General features: G+C 42.2%; 1 protein-coding gene across 7 annotated transcripts in view; it reads left to right on the forward strand.

Moving 5' to 3' along the window:
- DIP2A (disco interacting protein 2 homolog A) overlaps positions 1–22495 on the forward strand; it is a 107537-nt gene that overhangs the window by 14506 nt on the left and 70536 nt on the right. For all 7 annotated transcript variants that reach the window (XM_021935414.2, XM_017956339.3, XM_017956340.3 and 4 more), the window contains exons 2-3: positions 15436–15507; positions 21158–21277. In XM_021935414.2, the coding sequence (XP_021791106.1) occupies positions 15436–15507; positions 21158–21277 (192 nt within the window). The remainder of the gene's footprint in view (positions 1–15435; positions 15508–21157; positions 21278–22495) is intronic.

Genomic DNA, 22495 nt, shown 5'->3' on the forward strand with positions numbered 1-22495 from the left:
GTCTTTCTACACTGAACTGTTCATAATTTAAGAGTACCATTTTGGAAATAGCAGAAAAAGAACTTTTACACTCTTTCAGATTTTAGAACTTTCTCTGCAGTATCTTTAGTAAAGAACCTTTAAATTAAGTCTCTGAAACAAAAGGACACAGTTGTTGGTATGCTGAATCCCTAGCCCCAGTGGATTATATTTGAAGATAGGACCTTAAGGAGATATTTAAGATCCAATGAGGTCAGGGGGGAGGTCCCTCATCAAGATTGATGTCCTTACAAGACAAGGAAGAGACACCAGGGATGTTTGTGCATAGAAAGGCCATGTGAATACATAGTGAGAAGGCAGCTGTCTGCAGGCCAAGGAGAGAGGCTTCACCAGAAATGAACCCTCTGGCCCCTTGATCTTGAGCTTTCAGTCTCCAGAACTGTGAGAAAATAAATGTCTGTTGTTTGAGCCGCCCACTCTGGTATTCCGTTACGGCAGCCTGAACAGACGGACACTCAGTGTGTCATCCTGTTGTTTAACAACATTCAGCAGACTGAGTGCCAGGAGGCTTACAGTCTCGTGGGGGCTGAAAGACATGTAAACCGTGGCAATGTCGTGAAATGTGTAGAGGACCCAGTCCGCCCAAGGGGAGATATCATCAGCCCTGGGTGAGCTGGGCCAACAGAGGAAGTAAAGTTTCCTGGAACTCTGTTTTGAAAGCATATGTGAGAGAGTGGAGAAGGAGGAGCGGGGATGGACATGGAGACAAAGGAAGGTGAGCTGAAGTTGAGTGGGCCAAGGAATTCCAGGCAGTGTTCCATAGGCAGAGGAGGAAAGGCAGGGGCTAACTGTATTACAGCAGGGCTCACACGTCCTAGTAAGGAATTCGGACTGGATTCTCTGGAGACTAGACAAACTGGTTGAAACAAACTCAAATTCCTCCCTGTAGCTGGTTGGGTGTTGTGGATGTGCGAGGTGACCAAGAGTAAGGCAGGAGGGGTGCTGGTACCTGTTGCCTCTAGAATGGCACTGTTGAGAACTTTCTGCAACGATGGGAAAGTTCTGTGGTGTCCAGCATGGTGGCCACCAGCTACATGTGGCTACTGAACACTTGAAATGTGACTAATGGGATGAGGGAACTGATTGTTCAATTTAATTTACTTTTAATTAACTAAAATTTAACCATGCATGGCTAATGGCTACTGTATTGAACGATAGCAAAGTGTATGCTCTGCATAAAGGCTTCCTATTAACAAGAAATACCATGAAAATATATTATATTCCTACCACTGCTCTTGGTAAAGGGGAGAAAATAAGCAAGATGAAAATATGTGTGCACATTGAAGAACTCAGTAAATCTTGAAAACAGATGACCAATTTCCTATTTTTAAGTAAAGGCTATGGGGCAGGAGTTTGAGACTACCCAGAGCAACATAGGGAAACCCTGTCTCTACAAAGAAAAAAAAAATTAGCAAGGTGTGTTGGTGCATGCCTGTAATCCCAGCCATTTGAGAGGCTGAGGTGGGAGGATTGCTTGAGATTGAGGCTGTAGTGAACCGTGATTATGCCACTGCACTCCAGCCTGGGTGCCACAGTGAGACCTTGTCTCAGAAAAAAAAAAAGAAAAAGAAAAAAAAAAAAGGCTATGGGGGTAGTTTTTGTTGGGTGCTTTATTTTTATTTATATTTTATATTTTATTTTATTTCAATTTTATTTTAGAGACAGAGTCTTGCTCTGTCACCCAGGCTGGAGTGCAGTGGTGCAATCTCAGCTCACTGCAACCTTCACCTCCCAGGTTCAAGAAATTCTCCTGCCTCAGCCTCCTACGTAGTTGGGATTACAGGCATGCACCACCACGACCGGCTAATTTTTGTATTTTTAGTAAAGATGAGGTTTCACCACGTTGGCCAAGCTGGTCTCGAACTCCTGACCTCAGGTGATCCACCCACTTTGGCCTCCCGAAGTGCTGAAATTATAGGCATGAGCCACCGCGCCTGGCCAGGTGCTTTACTTTAAACAGATCTCCTTTAGTAAATGATGGAGCCAGCAATCCTCCCACACCCCCCCCCACCTTTTTAAAAATATATATTAACAAAACATTTCTGCGTAATCTCTTTTGTCTCTTTCTGTCTCCCTCTTTGATTTAGAAAGATTGTTCTGCAGTGTGTGAAAAGTAGATTGGAGGAGTCTGAAATTGGGGGACAGAAAAGTTAGCTTGAAGAACCCATTGCAGTAATCCAGGGCAAGAGATTTTGCTAGTCTGGATAGAGCTGAGCCAGTAGGATGGAGAGGGCAATCAGAAGTAGAACCAGCAGGCTTTTGTGTGAAGTACACAGTAAAGGAGGGCCTAGGGTGACTCTGAGTTTTGAAACACCTGTCTGGGAGATGATGTTGCAGTAAACGAGGGCCTAGGGTGATGCTGGAGTTTCTGAAACACCTGTCTGGGAGATCGTGGTGCTGCTCATGAAGACGTGGAACACAAAAGGAGTGTGAGGCTGCTCTGGGAGATCTGAGAGGTGGGACCCAGAGTGCATTTTGATATATGAGTCTAGTACTTTGTAGAAAGCTCTAGCCTTGGCTAGTAATTTGGAAGTCATTGGCACATAAATAGTAATTAGAGTGAATATGATTACCCCATGAGGAGAAATGAATAATGCCAAGAGAGCCTAGGAAAAACTCCGAGGAACCCAAATCCATACGGGAAAGGCAGAGAAGGGAGAGACTACAGGGAAGACTGAAGAAGGAGACAGAACGTGTGTGTGGGCATCTGTGCAGCTGAGGCAGGGGAGTGTGTGTGGAGGATTTTCTGGGTCAGTATTCATGACCAATCATCAGGTAAAGATGACTGTACTACCCCAAATCTCACTGAAATGGTTGAAGAGGTTTTTTTGTTTTTTGGTTTGTTTTTTCCTGAAGACATGAGATCTCACTATGTTGCCTAGGCTGGTCTTGAACTCTTGGGCTTGGGCTCAAGTGATCATTTTGCCTCAGCCTCCCAAGTAGCTGGAACTATAGCTGCACACCCCCACATCCAGCTAGGTTTTCAAAATTGAAAAGGAATTCATAGTCTAGATTCTGGGAAATCAGAACGGTAGATCAGAACAGTGAGGATTATCTGATAGGGAGGATAGGATTGGAGCAGATCTGAAGCAGATGGACAGTACATCCTTTGAACAAAGTTGTCGAGGAGGATAGGAGGTGGTAATGAAGAAGGGATCTGGTTTTCATTGGTTTTCCAGAGTCTGCTAATGTATTCCCGTAGAAGGTACCACCGTTGTTTGGGGGAAGTGGGCACTCAGAGAGCAGCCCTATGTGTGCCTCAACCAGAGACACTTCTCCACTTACCCTCCTCCTAAGAGTTCAGTTGAACAGAAGATGTGCAGCTGAAAGGTTGGAAAAACATTGAAGTGGATAATATCTAAGTTCTCCTTTCAGTTGCAAGGCTAGTCATCTAAGTTTTCTAATCATGAATGTTTAATAAGAATTATATCACCATGTGGCTGTAGCTCACCAAGTGATGTTTAAAAGCATTCTTCCATTAAATACCTGCTATTTAAAAATGTTTATTATCTATTTACACACAAACTTGTTAGCCAAGAGCTGTATTTTTATGGAAGAGTCTTGTTGCCTTTCACTGACATTGTTGTCTACCTGTATGTCCTGAACGCATGTTCAGGGTCTTACTTCAGTTAAGAGGGATAATTTAAATAAGCTCATGAGTACTGTAGAAAATATGTTAGATGTTCATATTGAGCAAGTACTCTCTGGTCCTTGGAAAGTGCAGTATAGCCAGCCACAGGCTTCAGTTTGAAAGTCTTTTAAGAGTTAGAAACTTCTGAATGTGGATGACTGCTTCTTGTTTGATTTTTTTCTAATTGTGAAATATTTCAAACATACCAAAAACCTGTGTGAGTCGTGATATACATACCCATGTACCTGCCACCCAACTTTTAAAAAATGAAGATTTTGACACATTAGCTTCATTTTTTTTTTTTACAAAGAACCATTATAGAGAGAGTTGACTCCCATTCACTCTCTAATTCCGTTAGAGAGTGCCATCTTCCCAACTTCTCTCCTGAATTTGGTATTTTATCATTTAATTGCATTTCCGTATATCCTGAAACAATCGATAGTGTTTTTGCATATTTTAAAACTATGTAAATCATCTTTATAAATCCTTCTGAAACTTGCTTTTTACCTTAATATTATGTTTTAAAAAATATGATGATTATGTTAATACATGTAGCTCTAGCTCAGTCTAACTGCCATGTGGTATTATCTTATATGATTATACCATGTTGTAGTAATTTTTTTCTCCCAAATGTATTTTTGAAACAAATAGAGGATGAGCAATCTCCAGAGTTGGCATCAGCGTCACGCCACAGTCCGCTTGGAGAAGAGTGCCCGAGAAAGGCGCTGGGCACTAGCCCAGAAGCACACATAGAGACTAGCATGGGGAAGAGTCAGGAAAAGGAGGGAAATGGAGACAGCCATCAGACAGGGTAGTAAGTGTAGGAGTCAAAGTGTGCTCAGTATTGGAGGAAGCAGATCCAGGGTGTTCAAGGCAGATTTGGGATGAATCTCACTAACATCTTCTAGTCATAGCATCACTCTTTCTTTTTGGAGACAGTCTCACTCTGTTGCCCAGGCTGGAATGGTGGAGTGGTACAATCGGCTCACTGCAACCTCTGCATCCTGGGTTCAAGCGATTCTCCTGCCTCAGCCTCCCCAGTAGCTGGGATTACAGGTGTATGCCACCATGCCCAGTTAATTTTTGTATTTTTTATTAGAGATGGGGTTTTACCACGTGGGCCACCATGGTCTCAAACTCCTGACCTCAAATGATCTGCCTGCCTTGGCCTCCCAAAGTGCTGGGATTACAGGTGTGAGCCACTGCACCCAGCTCATGGCATCACTCTTAATCTGGAAGTTGATGTGTCCTTGCTAGGCCATGGATATGTGAAAATGGTCATTTAATTTTGTCTGGGTCACTCCTCATTTTCGTGCTTCCTCCTTGTCTTCCCCTGTGGGCACCTCCAGTAGGACCTTTCTGATTGTTTGGGTAAATCTAGCAACATTGATTTAAGCTCACTCCTCCCATGGTAAGTCAAGGAAGCGCGTGCCCTTTTTCCTAATAGAATAGCACAACTAAAGATTTATATGTGTATATTTTTAGCCAGGCGTGGTGGCTCACTCCTGTAATCCCAGCACTTTGGGAGGCTGAGGCAGGCTAATCACCTGAGGTCAGGAGTTTGAGACCAGCCTGGCCAACGTGGTGAAACCTTGTCTCTACTAAAAATACAAAAATTAGCCGGGCGTGGTGGCAGGCACCTGTCATCCCAACTACTTGGGAGGCTGAGACAGGAGAATTGCTTGAACCCGGGTGGGGCAGGTTGCAGTGAGCCGAGATTGAGCCACTGCACTCCACCCTGAGTGACAGGATGAGACTCCGCCTAAAAAAAAAGATATGTGTGTGTGTGTGTGTGTATTTCTTTCTTTTTTTTTTTCGAGTCAGAGTCTTGTCATGTCTCCCAGGCTGGAGTACAGTGCCACGATCTCAGTTCACTGCAACCTCCGCCTCCCTGGTTCAAGCGATTCTCCTGCCTCAGCCTCCTGAGTAGCTGGGATTACAGACACGCACCACCACGCCCAGCTAATTTTTTTTTTTTTTTTTTTTTAGTAGAGACGGGGTTTTACTGTGTTGGCTAGGCTGGTCATGAACTCCTGACCTCAGGTGATCCACCTGCCTTGGCCTTCCAAAATGTTGGGATTACAGGCATGAGCCACCACACCCGGCCATCTTTCACATTTAGATGCATAATTCACCTGGAATTTAATTTTATGCATGGTGTGAGGGAAGAGTGATTTCATTTCTATTGCAGTTGGGTAATTAGTTGACTCAGAACATTTGGAAGAGGCTGTCTTTCCCCTGCTGCTTTGGGCTGATTTCTGCTGTGTTGTTGCACTATTCCACTTGTTTATCTTAGCACCTACTCCATTCTGTCTTCATATTTGGTAAAGTCTGCCCTTTTACTTTTATTTTGTTTTCCCAGTTTGATTTAGCTAATCTTGGCCCTTTGTATTTCCCTGTGTACTTTGGAATCAGCTTGTCAATTTCCATGCAAAAAACTTTCAAGAATTACTCAGACTGATTCTTGTGATCCACTTGGAGAGAAATTACACTTGACGGTATTGAGTCTTCAGATTCATGAACGTGGTATATCCTTTCATTTCTTTAGGTCTTCTTTAATTTATCTCAGTAATGTTTTAATGTTTTTGGTTTCTGGGTAGTGGTCTTGCACACCTTTCATTAAATTTATTCCTGGATTTGAGATACAGTATTTTTCACTTCTAGAATTTATGGTTTTTTTTTTAAATTCACAATCCTGCTTTTTAATTCCTTAAACATATTGATTATGGTTATTTTAAAGTTCTATTTTGTATAGCTTTCTATTATTGTTTTTTATGGATTTTAGTCATCGCTTCTTGCTGCCATATGTACCTAATTATCTCTGATCAAATGCCAGACGTTGTCTATATAGTGATAATGTGTGACCACAAAGGGCTTACTTTTGCATCTGATAGGTAGATAGGTTGGGAGTACGTGCAATCCAAGATCACTTTAATCTACATGTAGAGAAAGTGGTTTGAAACTGGCTCCAGTCCTTACGGGTGCTGCTCTGTTTTTAGCTCATACGCAAGGTATGGTCCTTCTAAGTCCCAACAAACAACCTGGGATGCTTCCCAGGGCACCTCCTCCTCGATGAGCTCTCTGAGTCTGTCAGAGTTCCGCCCACTTCAGCTACTTGGTGATTACTTTTTGACTTGACTTGGTCCTCAGTTCTTCACTTCTGTAATGTCTTTAGATTTAAAGAAAAATTTTAGTGCGATCTTTTTAGTTCCCATTGGAAGAGTTGGTCTGAGTGCTATAATTTTGTCAGTGCCATAAATGGAGTTCCTATGTGTGTGTATGTATTCAGTTTAATGAACATGTTTTTCATATTTTATCAAAAACTTCGAAATAAAAGAGTATTTACTAAATATTTTTAAAGTCTGCTTTTAATTACAAATGAATGAGACAGTGGACATTCCAACACTACTGCGGAAGCATCTCTGCACTCCAGTGTTAAGCATAATAATTTATTTGTTGTTATTGTTTTTTTAAGGTCTCATTCTGCTATTCAGGCTGGAGTGCAGTGGTGCTATCATAGCTCACTGCAGCCTCGAACTCCTGGGCTCAAGCAATCTTCCCACCTCAGCCTGCCTAGTAGCTAGGACTACAGGCATGTGCCATCACAGCCAGCTAATTGGTTTTTTTCTTTTTTTTGTAGAGACAGGGTCTCTTTATGTTGCCCAACGTGGCTTCTATCTTTTGGGCTCAAACAGTCCTCCCACCTTGGCCTCCCAAAGTGCTGGGATTACAGATGTGAGCCACCATGCTTGGCTGCATAAATAATTTAAATTGTAGTCAGATAGGCTCTGCTTTTGTGTATTAGATCTGCATATTTAAGACCCCTGTGTTTGGAAACTTTTAGACTTGAAAAGTGAAATCTCTACGTGCTTATATTAAGTATAAGAACAACTGTTATCAGTGAATGGTGCCACCATGCAAAATATTACTCTTCACGGATTTTCTTCACCTGTTGTTCTGTGTCACAAGCTTGGAGACTGCCTATATTTTTTTGTGGCATCTGTCTTCAATTTTTATTGTGGTTAGGTATTGTATTAGTGTGTTCTCATGCTGCTAACGAAGACGTAAAACGAGACTCGGTAATTTATAAAGGAAGGAGGTTTAGCAGACACACAGTTCCACATGGCTGGGGAGGCTTCACAATCATGGCGGAAGATGAAGAAAGCAAAGGGACATCCTACATGGTGGCAGGCAAGAGGGTATGTGCAGGGGAACTGCCCTTTTATAAAACCATCAGAGCTTGTGAGACTTACTCACTATCCAGAGAACAGCATGGGGAAAAACCTGCCCCCATGATTCAGGTACCTCCCACTGGGTCCCTCCCACCTTGAACATGGGGATTATTTCAGTTCAAGGTGAGATTTGAGTCGGGAGGACACAGAGCCAGACCATATCAGGTATGGATCATCCCTCATTTTATTGTTTCCTCCTCCTCTGTGTGGGCACCTCCAGTAGGACCTGTCTAGTCCAGTGACAGCTGGGGGCTTTCCCAGCTGCCATGGCACAGAGGCCTTGCTTTGGGATCCTGGGTAAGCTTGTGTGGCCCAAGTTGGGACCTAGTAGACTCTGGACCCCTTCTTTGGCAGCAAAGCAAAGGCCAACACCTTTCCAAAGGAATAAACACTGGCAGCTGTGTCCAGCTCACTTGGGTCCAAGGTCTGTGGTGTGTATCTGATTTCTGGCTGGTGCCCACCTTGGAGGTGGTCAAAGTGACCTGACCAAAGGCAGACTGTACTGTAGTGGATTGGAACCTGTGGGGCATTTGGGGCTCCCAGCCATTGTGTCATGCCCTTTTGGGGTGCTTCTTCCTTAGCCACGCTTGGTCCATTGTGGAGTCACCCAGCTGCTAGCTGCGTGAAGTACTTCTTTGTCAGACTCTCCTTTCAGACTCTGGGAAGCTGATTTGCTTGAGCCCAGAAGTTCGAGGCTGCAGTGAGCTATGCTACCGCGCTCCGGCCTGGGTGGCAGAGCAAGACGCTGACTCTAAAACATAATAAAAAACCAAAAAAGAGGAAGAGCAGCACCATCATCCCCAAACACTCCTCATTTATCCCTCTGCAGTCTTCTGGTCTCCTAGCTTATCTGTTCCCTATCCTTATGGGTGTGTCTTTTCAGAAATGTCCTATAAATGGAATCAGACAGCATGTAACCTTTCGAGAATGGCTTCTTGATCTCAGCGTAATGTATTTTGAAATTTATTCACATTTTTGCAGGTATCAGTAGTCTGTTCCTCTTTATTGCCGAGGAGTTTTCCATAGTATGGTTATGTCACAGTCTCTTTATCCATTCACTTGACATCTGGGTTGTTTCTAGTTTTTTGGTGATTAAGAATAAAGTGGCTATAAACAATTGTGTACATGTTTTTATGTGAACACAAGTTTTTACTTCTCTAGGGTAGATAATCAAGTGGAATTGCTGGGTCATCTGGTGAGTGTTTGCTTTACTGTATAAAGAACTTCCACACTGTTTTCCAGAGTGGCTGTACCATTTTGCATTCCCACCAGCAATATATGGGTTTCTATTGCTTCACAGTCCTTGTCAGCACTTGACATTGTCAGTATTTTTGAAGCTTTAGCTGTTTGAATAGGCATATAGTGGGATCTCATTATGGTTTTGTGTTTCTTAACAGAAGGAAAATGATAACAGCAGAAATCAGTGAAACGGAAAACAGAAAAAACAATAGGAAAAAATCAGTGGGGCCGGGCGCAATGGCTCACACCTGTAATCCCAGCACTTTGGGAGGCCGAGGGGGCTGGATCACTTGAGGTCAGGAGTTCTAGACCAGCCTGGCTCACATGGTGAAACCCCATCTCTACTAAAAATACAAAAATGAGCCAGGCGTGGTGGCACACGCCTGTAATCCCGGCTACTTGGGAGGCTGAGGCAGGAGAATCGCTTGAACCTGAGAGGCGGAAGTTGCAGTGAGCCAGTTGCGCCACTGCACTCCATCCTGTGTGACAGAGCAACACTCTGTCTCAAAAAAACAAAAACAAAAAACAGTAGAACCAAAACCTGGTTCAGTTTGATAAACCTCTAACAAGACTGACAGTGAAAAAATACCAATTACCAAAGACACAAATTACCAAAGTCAGGAATGAAAGAGGCCTATCTGTATAGGGTGCACAGACATTAAAGCATGGTAAGGGAGTACTGTGAACAACTGTATCCATATCTGGTCGTATGCCCAATAGATGTTTCAGGCAACGATGGACCGCATATACAACAGTGGCTGTGTGAGATCACGACAAAACTAAAAACTCTTACCACCTAGTGACCTTGTAGCCATTGTAACACAACGCATTACTCACATGTTTGTGGTGATGCTGGTGTAAACAAACCTGTGCTGCCAATCTATTAAAAATCTAGTCCATATAATTATGTGCTGTACATAATACTTGGTAATGATAACACATGAATGTTACTGGTTTTTGTGTTTACTGTACATTTTATTGTTATTTTAGAGTATATTCTTATTATATTTTAAAAAGGGTAACTGCCAAACAGCCTCAGGCAGACCCTTCAGGAGTTATTTGAGAATAAGGCTTTGTAATCATAGGAAGTGTCAGCTTCCATGCGTGTTATTACCCTTGAAGACCTTCCAGTAGGTTAAGATGTGGAGGTGGAAAGCAGTGTTACTGATGACCTTAACCCTCTGTAGGCCTAGGCTAATGTGTGTGTCTTAGTTTTTAACAAAAAAGTTTTAAAAGTAAGAAAAAAAAGCCCCAAAACAACAACAACAAAAAACCCCACAAAACTTAAAGAATACAGAAAAGCTTGTAAGCTGGGCATGATGACTCATTCCTGTAATCCCAACACTTTGGGAAGCCAAGGTGGGAAGATTGCTTGAGACTGGGAGTTGGAGACTAGCCTAGACAGCATGACAAGACCCAGTCTCCACAAAAAATTTAAAAATTGGCTGGGTGTGGTAGAATAGCACCTGCAGTCCTGGCTACTCAGGAGGCTGATGTGGGAGGATTGCCTGAGCCCAGGAGTTCCAGGCTGTGGTGAGCTATGATTCTGCCACTACTCCAGCCTGTCTGTTCAGAGACACAGCAAGACCCTGTCTCTTAAAAAAAAAAAAAGAAAAAGTAAGGATATAAAGAAAGAAAATATTTTTGTACAGCTATACAATGTGTTGGTATCTCAAGCTGTGTTATTATAAAGGTTAAAACGTTTTTTAAAAGCTGCAGTAAGCTAAGGTTAATTTATTATTGAAGAAAGAAAATGTTTTTCTCTAAATGTAGTGTAGCCTAAGTGTACAGAGTATTAAGTCTACAGTCATGTACAGTAATGTCTTCACAGTCACTCACCCCTCAGTGATTCACACAGAGCCACTTCCATTCCTGTAAGCCCCATTCATGTTAAATGCTCTCTCTATACAGGTGTATTATTTTTCATCTTTTATACCATATTTTTACTGTACCTTTTCTGTGTTTATAAATATATATTTTGTTGTTGTTGTTTTGTTTTGTTTTGGTTTTTGAGACAGCCTGGTTTGTGGCCCAGGCTGGAGTGCAGTTGCACGATCTCAGCTCACTGCAACCTCCACCTCCCGGGTTCAAGAGATTCCCCTGCCTCAGCCTCCCAAGTAGCTGGGACTACAGGCACACGCTGCCACACCTGGCTAATCTTTTGTATTTTAGTAGAGATGGGGTTTCACCGTGTTGCCCAGGCTGGTCTCGAACTCCTGAGCTCAGGCAATCTGCCCTCCTCGGCCTCCCAAAGTGCTAGGATTGCAGGTGCGAGCCACCGTGCCTGGCCTAAATATTTTAAACACACAAATACCATTGTGTCACAATTGCCTACAGCATGTAGCACAATAACATAGTGTACAGGTTTGTAGCCTAGGAGCAACAGGCTCTACCATACGGCGTCGGTGCAATCGGTTATACCATCTCGGTTTGTGTGTGTAGACTCAAATGATGTTTGTACAACAGTGAAATTGATTGACAATGCATTTCTCAGAATGTACTCCCATCGTTAAGTGACACTACTTTCTCTCTCTCTCTCTCTCTCTCGTTCTCTCTTTCTCCTTCCTTCCTCTCTCTCTCTGTCTGTTTCTTTTCTTTCTTCAGAATCTCTCTCTGTTGTCCAGGTTGGAGTGCAGTGGCGTGATCTTGGCTCACTGCAACCTCTGCCTCCCAGGTTCAAGTGATTCTGCAGCCTCAGCCTCCTAAGTAGCTGGGACTACAGGCGCGTGCCACCATGCCCAGCTAATTTTTCTATTTTTAGTATAGACGGCGTTTCACCATGTTGTCCAGGCTGGTCTTGAACTCCTGACCTCAAGCGATCCACCCACCTCAGCCTCCTAAAGTGCTGGGATTACAGGTGTGAGCCACCGCGCCTGGCCCACATGACTATTTTCAACATCTTAGATGAAAGGTACCAATTTCTTGAAAGCCACAACCCCCCAGAACTCATCAATAATGAAGCCAAAACCTGAATAGTCCTATAACTACTAAATAAATTAATTTCATAGTTTAAAACCAGGAAAATAAACCTGTAAGACCATATGGTTTCACTGGCAAATTTTATGAGACATCTAAAAAAGAAAACAATTCTGCATAATCTCTTCCATATATTTTAAAACATATTACTTTGAAATAATTTTAGACTTGAAGTTGCAAAAATAATACATGGAATTCATCTAGTTACCCCCAATAACATCTTATGTAGCCATTACACATCGTCAAAACCATCTTCCATACATTCTTAATTACAAAGGATTATGTGTCTAAAAATTTTAAAGAATAAAAGTATATGAAGTAAAAAATGAATCTGTCTCTCACCCTACCCAAAGACAAATCACTCCACAGGGGAAAATGCTGTTAATAATTAGCTGTGCATCCTTCCTGGACATTTTCTGTGTATATACAAGTATACACAACTACTAAGTAAATATACAGGCTTAATTTTATTTGATCAGAATGGAATCATTCTATATATATATTGTTTTTCAACCTGCTCTTCTTACCCAGTAGGATACCATGAATCCATGTAAGTGATGTCTAACCCCAGGCCCCACAAATAACAGGATTTTATTTTATTTTTTAAGATTGACAGAATCCTGTAGTACGGATGTTTGGCAGCATATTTATTTCGTTTTGGTGACAGACAATTAGATTGTTTTGCCTTATTTGCCATCACATATAGTGTGCACTACTCATCCTTGTTCCTGTGAACTGAAGGGGTAGTTGAGTGCTTTTGAGAATGGGTTTTTAGAAGTTGTGTTGCCACGTGAAGGACTTGGTGATATTAGTTCGGATTTGGCGTCTGTGATCCTGAGGGAGATTCTTCTGCAGTAGTGGAGTTTAGCCAGAGCCACATTTCATATGTCTGTGATGCAGGTTAATTGCCTCTCCTATACACATGCGCATTTGAAAATTACTGCCTTCTAAACCTTAAAAAGTTGTGTGCAAGTTGAAACTTAATAAGTGAAATTGTACAGTTATGTGCTGAACCTGATGAGGATTGTCACTGCAGCACTGAGCGTGTTGGTGTAGGCGGTGGCTGGCTCTGGACCTGGGGGTGTCCAGTGATAGGGTGAGGGGTGAACAAGGATGACGTACTTCCAAGGGGCACCCAGGTCAGTGCAGTAGATCAGGTGTGCTCATTGCATTGAGGAAGGGTTGGTTTTAAAAATGGAAGGCTTAGGGAAGAAAACAGTCATTTATAATATAATGCCATTCAGGTCAATTAAAAATACACAGACACAAAGCAGCATGAGTTCTGCAGAATATATTCTAAAAGACACTATAGAAAAGTTTCCAAAAGACACTGTAAAAAATTATAAGAAAATATGTCTAAAAGACACTAAATGCAAAAAAAAGTTGTCTGAAGGGATGGAACACAGTGGGGGCACAGGGAATAAATAAATGGAAGGACAGACAGATAAGCATAAGAGGTGTGGGAGGAGCCAAGTGAGCTCATAAAGCAGAGGCTCTGTGCAGAGGGCAGGGCTTGGGTGCAGTGCAGGGTGGAGTAGGTGGGGAGGTTGTGGTAGACTCTGGGCCAGAGCAGCTGTTTGGCCCACAGGCTGTGGCTCAGGCTCTTCTTCTGTAGGATGGCATATTAATGCCTACGCAGAGGCTTCCACTGAGGCTTGACTTAGATGTCACATATTCAACGGTGTCAATCTGTTCACACAACAAATCCTACAATAAAAAATTCATCTAAAGGAAATACTCAGTTGTGTACTCAATAAGCGACATCAGCCTGGAATTCATCTAACGGAAATACTCAGTTGTGTACTCGATAAGCGACATCAGCCTGTGTCTTTTGATTCACAGCAGCCTTACTGCTTTGCTTGTTTGTTTTGAGAGAAGGAAGGTCTTACAAAACACTAAAAACTCCACCATGTTCACCCAGAGGACAGGCTAATCATGAGAATTGTAATATATATTTCTGGTCTAAATAAAGTCTTCAAAGCATCACAGATCCACTGTTAGAACTTCCAGGTATGTGTAGGAACCCAAATAGTGTGCTTAGGTTAAGAAGTGTTTCCATGATGGTGCGTTTCCTACCTCATTCCTAGGTGGTTCAATTTGTTTTCAGGCTATTTTTCCTTATGATAATTTATTGGAACAGCCATCTTTTTTCCTCCTTTCCCAAGGACACCCCTTGGCCTGGGAGGACTTGTGTTCCGTGGGTCCCTTATTGCAATACTTGTGAAGCTTGAACCTGCACAGGAATGACTGGAGGGTCTCAATAAAGTGCAGTTTTGGATTCTGTCAGTTGAGTGTGGCCTCAGAGTCTGCGATTTTGGCAAGCTCCCAGGGGATGGTGATCACAATTTTTAAAATTTGAAGTATTATTTATACACAGTAAAATTCACCCTTACTCTTCTGTAATGGTACAGATTTTTGACAATTGCATATACTCATGTAACCACCACTACACTCCCGACGTAGAGCAGTTTCACCTCAGAATCCCCTTGTCCTTTCCTCACCACCCTCAGAATCCCCTTGTCCTTTCCTCACCACCCTCAGAATCCCCTTGTCCTTTCCTCACCACCCTCAAGATCCACTGTTGTCCTTCCTCCACTCCCAGAATCCCCTGTCCCTTTCCTCCACCACCCTGGGAATCCCTTGTCCACCACCCTCAGAATCCCCTTGTCCCTTTCCCTCAGAATCCATCCTTTCCTCCACCACCACTGTCCTTTCCACCACCACTGTCCCTTTCCTTCCCTCCTTGTCCACTTTCCCTCCACCACCCTCCACTGTCCCTTTCCCTCCACCACCCTCAGAATCCACCTTGTCCTTTCCTGCCACCCTCCTTGTCCCTTTCCACTCCACACTGTCCCTTTCCACCACCCTCCATCCACCCCCTCCACTGTCCCTTTCCACCACCCTCCTGTCCTTTCCACCACCCCTCAGAATCCACTGTCCTTTCCCCCCTCCCTTGTCCTTTCCTCACTGCCAGACCCTGGCAACCACTATCTATCTCTGATTCTATGGTTGTATCTTTTCCAGAATGTCTTAAAAATTGAGGATTCCATATACAGCCTTTTGAGTCTGGCTTCTTTCACTCAGCAGCATGTATGTGAGATCTATCCAAATTGCCGTGTGTATCAGTAGTTTGTTCCTTTCTTACTGCTGAGTGGTATTCCATTTTATGGGATACTATGATTCCATCATAGTTTATTTGTCCTATCACTTCGTGGAAAGACATTAGTGTTTCCAGTTTTTCAATCATGAATTAATTTTTAATTCTAAAATTTTGCAATTGTAGAAGAAATGTAATTCTTTTTTCCATTGTTGTTTTAGGTGACATCACTCAAAAAGGGTATGAAAAGAAAAGGGCAAAGCTGCTTGCACGTTATATACCACTTATTCAAGGTAAGGTCAATACACTCAGATGTTACATAGCAATTATATTGTTTTATAAGACTTGATTTTTAACTTGTTTTTAGAGTTTAACATTTGTTAGCAATGTTAAACCAAGTTTAAACACTGGTATATGTTTATTATTGATGGAGACAGGGTCTCGCTGTGTTGCCCAGCCTGGTCTTGAAAAATATGCGTCTAATATTAAATAATAAAATTCAAAGGCATAGATTATAATTTAAAGCTCTGGCTTGATACAGATCTCAGATCTCATTCCCAAAGAGGATTTATTTTATTTTTATGATTATGAACAGCCTGCACATTTCCTTACTGGGGCTAGAGCATCCATTGTAAAGATTCTTGCCACATTAGATTGATTTGTAGATTCAGTGCATTCATCATTTCAATAGGGGTGTGTGTGTGTGTGTAACTTAACAAGTTAGTTCTGAGATGTATATCCAAGTATAAAAGGTCAAGAGACCCAAAATATGTTCAAAAAAGAATGAGGCGAGAAGATTGGCCCAATAAGGATATGAAGAATTACTATAAAGCCATTGTCACTAAGACAGAGTGGACAGCTCAGACAGATGCATACATGCATGGACTTTGCACATGGGAATAGCGGTGTGGCAGGCATGGTGCTGGCATAGTTCTTTGTCCATATGTAAAGCACATGACATTGGAGACAAAAATCGGTTCCAGATGTATTCGGCCTAAATGTGAAAGATCTTTAAAGCCTTTAGAAAATCTTATAGGAAAATTGTCACCATCTCAAGATAGGATTTTTTGATGTCACTAAAGGTGCCAAAAAGCAGGAACCATAAAGGAAAGGATTAATTGGACCACATTAAAATTAAGAACTTCTTTTTTTCAAACGTCATCATAAAGAGATTGCAAAGACAAACTACAGAGTGTGAGAAGATAGTTGTAACACAAATAAGTAGTATCCAGAGGCCAGGTGCGGTGGGTCACGCCTGTATTCCCAGCGCTTTGGGAGGCTGAGGCGGGGGGATCATGAGGTCAGGAGTTCAAGACCAACCTGGCCAACCAACCAACCAACCTGGACTGTACTAAAAAATACAAAACTTAGCCGGGCATGGTGGCGCGTACCTGTAGTTCCAGCTACTGAGGAAGCTGAGGCAGGAGAATTGCTTGAACCTGGGAGGTGGAGGTTGCAGTGAGCTGAGATCATGCCACTGCACTCCAGCCTGGGAGACAGAGTGAGACTTCGTCTCAAAAAAAAAAAAAAAAAGAACTAGTGTCCAGAATGTACCAAGCAGTGCTGTCGAGTACAACTTCTTGCAGTAACGGACCTGTTCTCTAACTGCATTGTCCAGTATATGAAACACCAGCCATGTATGATGATTGCACATAAGAGACAAGGTCTCACTCTGTTGCTCAGGCTGGGGCACAGTGGTGTGATCATAGCTCACTGCAATCTCAAACTCCCGGGTTTAAGCAGTCCTCTCACTTCAGCCTCCTGAGTACATGGGATTACAGGTGTGCACCACCACACCCAGCTTATTGATTGAGATGGGATCTTGCTATGTTGCCCAGGCTGGTCTTGAACTTCTGGCTTCAAGCGAGTTTTCTGCCTCAGCCTTCCAAAGTGCTGGGATTACAGGTGTGAGCCACCACACTTTCCCTTAATTTAATTAGTTTAAACTTAATAGCCAGAAAGTTTCCCAACATGATAAGAAAAAATCTAGTAGAAAAATGGATGAAGATTCAAATAGGTTATTTCATAACAGAAAATCCAAATAGCCAGTGAGCAAATGGAAAGATGTTTAACCTCACTAGTAATCACAGAAAGGCACATTGTAACCACAGCCAGCTATCCTGTTGGAGAGGATTCGATCGGTAGGATGCAGGCAGCTAGTATTACATAGTAAAGTTGAAGAGGTGCAGCAGTTCTTCAGGTACATATTTGCCCTAGAGAAACTCCTGTTTGTTTGCACCTTATTCTCTTGTACAAAAATGTTCATTATATCTGTAAACTGCCAAGAACTCAAATACCCATCAACAGAATTCATACAGCAGAAAGCTAAAGACCCACGTGCATCAGCAAGAATGAATCTTGTAAACATCGTAGGGATGAAGGAAGGAATTACAAAGGCATATAGCCAGTACAAGCTTTAAAAAAGACGCCAAACCGAGCTGTTAATACTTAGGGACCTTGTGTGGTGAGTCCAGACAGAGAAGGAAATGGTTTTCACAGAAACCAGCACACCATTTCCTCATGGAAGTTAGATTGCAGAGGGTCACAGGGACCCCTTAAGGCACTGAGTGTTTTGTTTCGTAGCCTATGTGGTGGTTACATTGATTGTTTCTTAATAATATTCTTAAACTGTATACATGCTTTATATTGCCTGTATTGGTATGATATATTTTATAACAGATCAACAACAAGAAGATTGATGAGGCTCTTTGTGTGCTGATATTTATTCATCCAAAATAAAAACAAACTCAGAGTAAAATTGGGATTGAAGGAAACTATTAAAATATCTTTAAAGCCCATTTGTCCAAAATCACCAGCAATCATCAAACTAAACAATCAGATACTGTAGCCATTTCCATTCCAAAAGAGTTAACAGAAATGCTGGCCAGCCCATTCTTATTACACATTATGTGGGTGGTCACAGCTGATGCAGTGAGACGGAAAACAAAGCAGAATAAATATTAGAGAACAAAAGATAATCATCTTTAAATATAGGTGATATTATTTTATACCTTAAAAACTCATGTGACTGCTCATGTAACTGTTAGAATTAGTAAGTGATTTTGGTTTGATAGATATGAAGATAGAAGGCAAATATGTGACTTTTCTGTAGCAATATTTCTTGTTTTCAAATATGAAAAAATCTTACTCATAATGAAAACAAACTGTCAAATGCTTATTAATGCATTTAGTAAGAAAGAACCTATGTTAGGATCGTAAAATCTATTTGAAAGAAATAACCAAGACCCTAATATGTGAAGAAACATATCAGTTTCCTAACTGGAAAAACTTAATACATCCTATAAAACTGGCAGATTCCGAGTTAATGTGTGAACATAATGTAGTCCAGTCTGAATACCAGGCCTGAGGTTTTCCTAAACCTAGGATTGGAAATGACCCATTAGAAGGGGCAAAGTTCTGAGAGTAGCCCATCAATTTTTGAAAAAGAACACTGGTGATAAAGGACTGGCATTTGAGATGCTAAACCTGATTGTGTACGCTTTATAGTCACAACAGGAGGATGTCAGTGTGCAGAGTACACAACTCAGTCAGTGAAAGAGAAGAAGTCCGGAAGTGATTTGAGAGGATGTGAAGGAGGAAGGGTTAATAGCTGGTACTGTCCTTTCTGCAGGCAAGAACCCTCTTCCTCCTCCCCACCATTAGTGAACATAAACTTCAGAATAATTAAAGTTCTAAATATGTTTTTAATTATAAAAACATACAATTCAGGAGACTATTTGAACACCCCTTTTAGTAGGAATTGTCTTCATAGGCAAGATAGGAGACCTGGAAGCTAGAAAGGAAAAGATGGACAGGTGTGATAGGCTCCCTAGAAATGAGAACATTTCAGAATGACTGAGCTGCTACACGCCAGGCCACAGCTCTGTGTGTGTACACAGTTCAGGGTGTCCACAGCAGACAAGGAGTGAGGCTTCCTGGTCTTTTAGTGGGGGTCTTTAGTTGGGTGACATAACAGAAATCCAAAGGACAGGAAATGTGGATAGGCAATAAATATTAAATTTTGTTCAACCTCAGTGGTAGATATGGAAATGCAAATTAAAAGGCACCATTTTTCTCTTATCACATTGGCAAAATTCTAGAACTTTTTATAACATCTAGTGCTGACAGAGAGTGGGGAAATGGCACTTTCATACATTGCTTGTCAGAGCGTGAATTGCTGTAACCTTTTTGGAAAGTTACCTCTTCATATCTGTTAAGTTAAAAATATATCTACTCCTTCATCCAGTAATTTCACATTGGGTCGTGTATCTTTGTTGAATAAATGAATCTATCTCAAAGAATAAAAGGACGCATATTTTAGAATACAAGTGTAAGGAAGTCCATTTGTGTATACGTCACTTTACAGCATGCTTGTCTATCATCCATAAGGTGTAAGACTCGGTATTGTCCATTGTGAACTTTAAAGTTGTTTTATCCAGTCACAAAAAGCCAAAAGTCAGTAGGGCTCTGCTCAATATGTGTTTTGTACACACACACACACACGTGTGTGTATGTATGCTCACATTTTGAAGGGCTAATACCAATTTCTGTAGAGAGTGTTCCCATTCTCCACAGCACTGACCACCCCAAAATGTACATAGTACTTGAACAACATCAGCAGCATCTGTTCTGCTCAAAAATGTGCAGTGCAGGCCTAGCTCAAATGTTACCTTGTCCCTGTCCACAGAGCCAGAGCTGGGTGCTCAAGTCCTGGGCCAACATCCTGTGAGGGCTCCTCAGTCACAGCTGTGGCTGTTGGGGTGAGGAGACTCCTGCTGCCCAGCACCTGGCTCCCCAGCCCTGCCTGTGTCTCCCTCTGTCCTCATGTGGCCCCTCCACTGTGGGGCTTAACACTCTAGACTTGGTGTGTGGTGTTGCAGAGAGCCAGGTAGAGCTGTGTCGCCTTTCACGACCAGCCTTGGAGGTCACCCAGCATCACTTCTGCCACACTGCGCTTGTTGGGGCAGTCACTGACCTGCCCAGGTTTGAGGCAGCATGGACTCTGCCTCTTCAGGGAGTGGTTAGGGCTGGAGGAGCCAGTGGGACTGGAATTCCTGCTGGCCAATTTTATGAGACATTTTGAAACAAAGGCTAAAGCTAAACGCATATTTTTGTTGAAGCACAGCTGCAGGTTTTGCTTTGTGCTGTTTGCAAATGTCAGCAAATTGGTTCAAATGATACCAGGGATTTTGTTTAGTGACTTGAACAATTGCTCCCCATTCCTTCACTCACTGTAATGTGTCTTGTGGCCGGGGGACCACTGCCCGGAGAGTGGACGGCCTGGTGAAGGAGTGTGGAGAACAGTGTGCTCTTCATTTGTCCTGATTTGGAGGCACAGCAAGTGGGCAGTGCAGCGAGGGCAGTTGGCCTGGCCTGAGCAGGTCCCAGCCTCTGAGCACTTTGTGCCCTGAAGCCATCATTCTAATGCCCCTCTCGCTCTTGTCTTCTCTGCCTTTTCACTTTTTTCCTGTTTCCATCAGAGGGCTAGTGGTGGACCCCAGTGGTGGTCTGGTGAGCTGTTTCTCACTCAGGGTTTACTGACACTGTAGAACAATGCTGGGGACAAACAGCACAGGCCATTTCAGACTTAGAAACACAGTTCAGAAGTGGGCTTTGGGAGGGCTTTCTACCACGGCTCCCACCCCTGATGTGAGCTGCCATGTGCTGTGCTGCCAAGGGTACAGGGCCAGCTGTTTGATCATCACCCTTCGTACAGATGGTGCATGAGAGGCAGGGCAGGGTGATGTGGGGAGAGGAGAATATGGAAGTGGATGTTGCCCTTAACCCACAGCATTCATGCGTCTATCACTGACTTCCAGATTAAAGGCTCTTTGATAGAGTGTATGCAACAGATGAGAAATGTAAGCTGTTTTCAATGGATTTTTTTCATAATTGGAAAAGCAAATTGTTCACACAAGGTATTCCCATAAAATTGTGTTTCAGGAATAGACCCATCTCTACAAGCAGAGAATAGAATTCCTGGGCCCTCACAGACCACGGCTGCTGCACCCAAGCAGCAGAAGTCTCGGCCCACCGCCTCGAGGGATGAGCGCTTCCGGTCAGGTAGGGTCACAGCCTAGGCAGTGGGGAAGGTGGGCAGGCCTGGAGCCCTTGGACTCTCGCCATGAAGTCTTTCAGTTATTTTTTCTTTGCCACAATATCTGCCAAAGAAATTATTTTCACATAAGCAGTAATGTACATCATCATTTTTTTTTTCAAGAAAAACATTTAACCTTCACGTAACCACGGTCTGTTTTAATGCATGGTGTAGCTTTAGTGGCACTTTCTTAGGGGATGGCTACAGAACTTTCTAGAGAAGTCTTCTCTCTCTTACTAGAATAATTTCTTTAAAACTTTTGTATGCTTTTAACTTTGAAATTGATACTAATAATTTTTGTGCTTTACAGATCTGCTTTACCGCTAGGTGTAGGTGTTTTAGTGTTTTTTTAATTTTGGAGATTTCCTTCCAATTAAATTTATGCCACTCTGTTTGGCAGTGCTTTTATGAATATTTAAATTTGTCTCTGATATTTTACTGGAATTAACAGAATAGCCATTGAAAAAAATTCACGTTTTTTTATTATAGTTTATGTATTAATAACTTGAGCACGTTATCTATTTAATATTTTCACCACTGTGTGATTGTATATTTTCTTCACATTTAAGCTCTTTTGATAGGCCTTTTTCAGAAAAAATTTTAATAGGGATAATTGTCGTTTTAAGAATACTGAAAACGAAGATTAATATTTTCAATGTTTTTCCAACAGGGAGTATAAAGAAATAATCTAAGAAATATTTGACCAGATAATGTCTTACCAATTTGATATACATTCATAAAAAACTTTATCATGTGGCAAACAACTTCTTCTCTGATTATGTAAATAATAATGTGCTTAGTGTTAAATATGTAAAAAAAAGTACCAAATTTAAGGACAGAGGTAAAATTCACCTGATACCTCTGAATCCTGAGATGGCCGCCCTCAGCATTTCACTGAGCACTGTTGTCCTCAGGCCTGGATGCAGATGCATGCACACATGTGTGCCTTCCATGAGACTGGTCCTAGGAAACGTCTCCTCCCTTCTGTCCCTCCGAATCTTCTACATGTCCCGGCTCTTCTCCCCAACCCTGTTCCTGCTCATGGAAGTGATGTTAATAAACTGGTTTCTGCCCTTGTGAAGTTTATACTAGGTATATTCTTTATCTTTTGAATACAGGTCTTTTATCATAAATAGGATTTGCCAATATTTTCTCTCAGGCTGTGATTTATCTTTGTGTTTCTT

This window comes from Papio anubis, chromosome 4 (genome assembly GCF_008728515.1).
Source record: "Papio anubis isolate 15944 chromosome 4, Panubis1.0, whole genome shotgun sequence".
NCBI classification, from domain to species: Eukaryota; Metazoa; Chordata; class Mammalia; order Primates; family Cercopithecidae; genus Papio; species Papio anubis.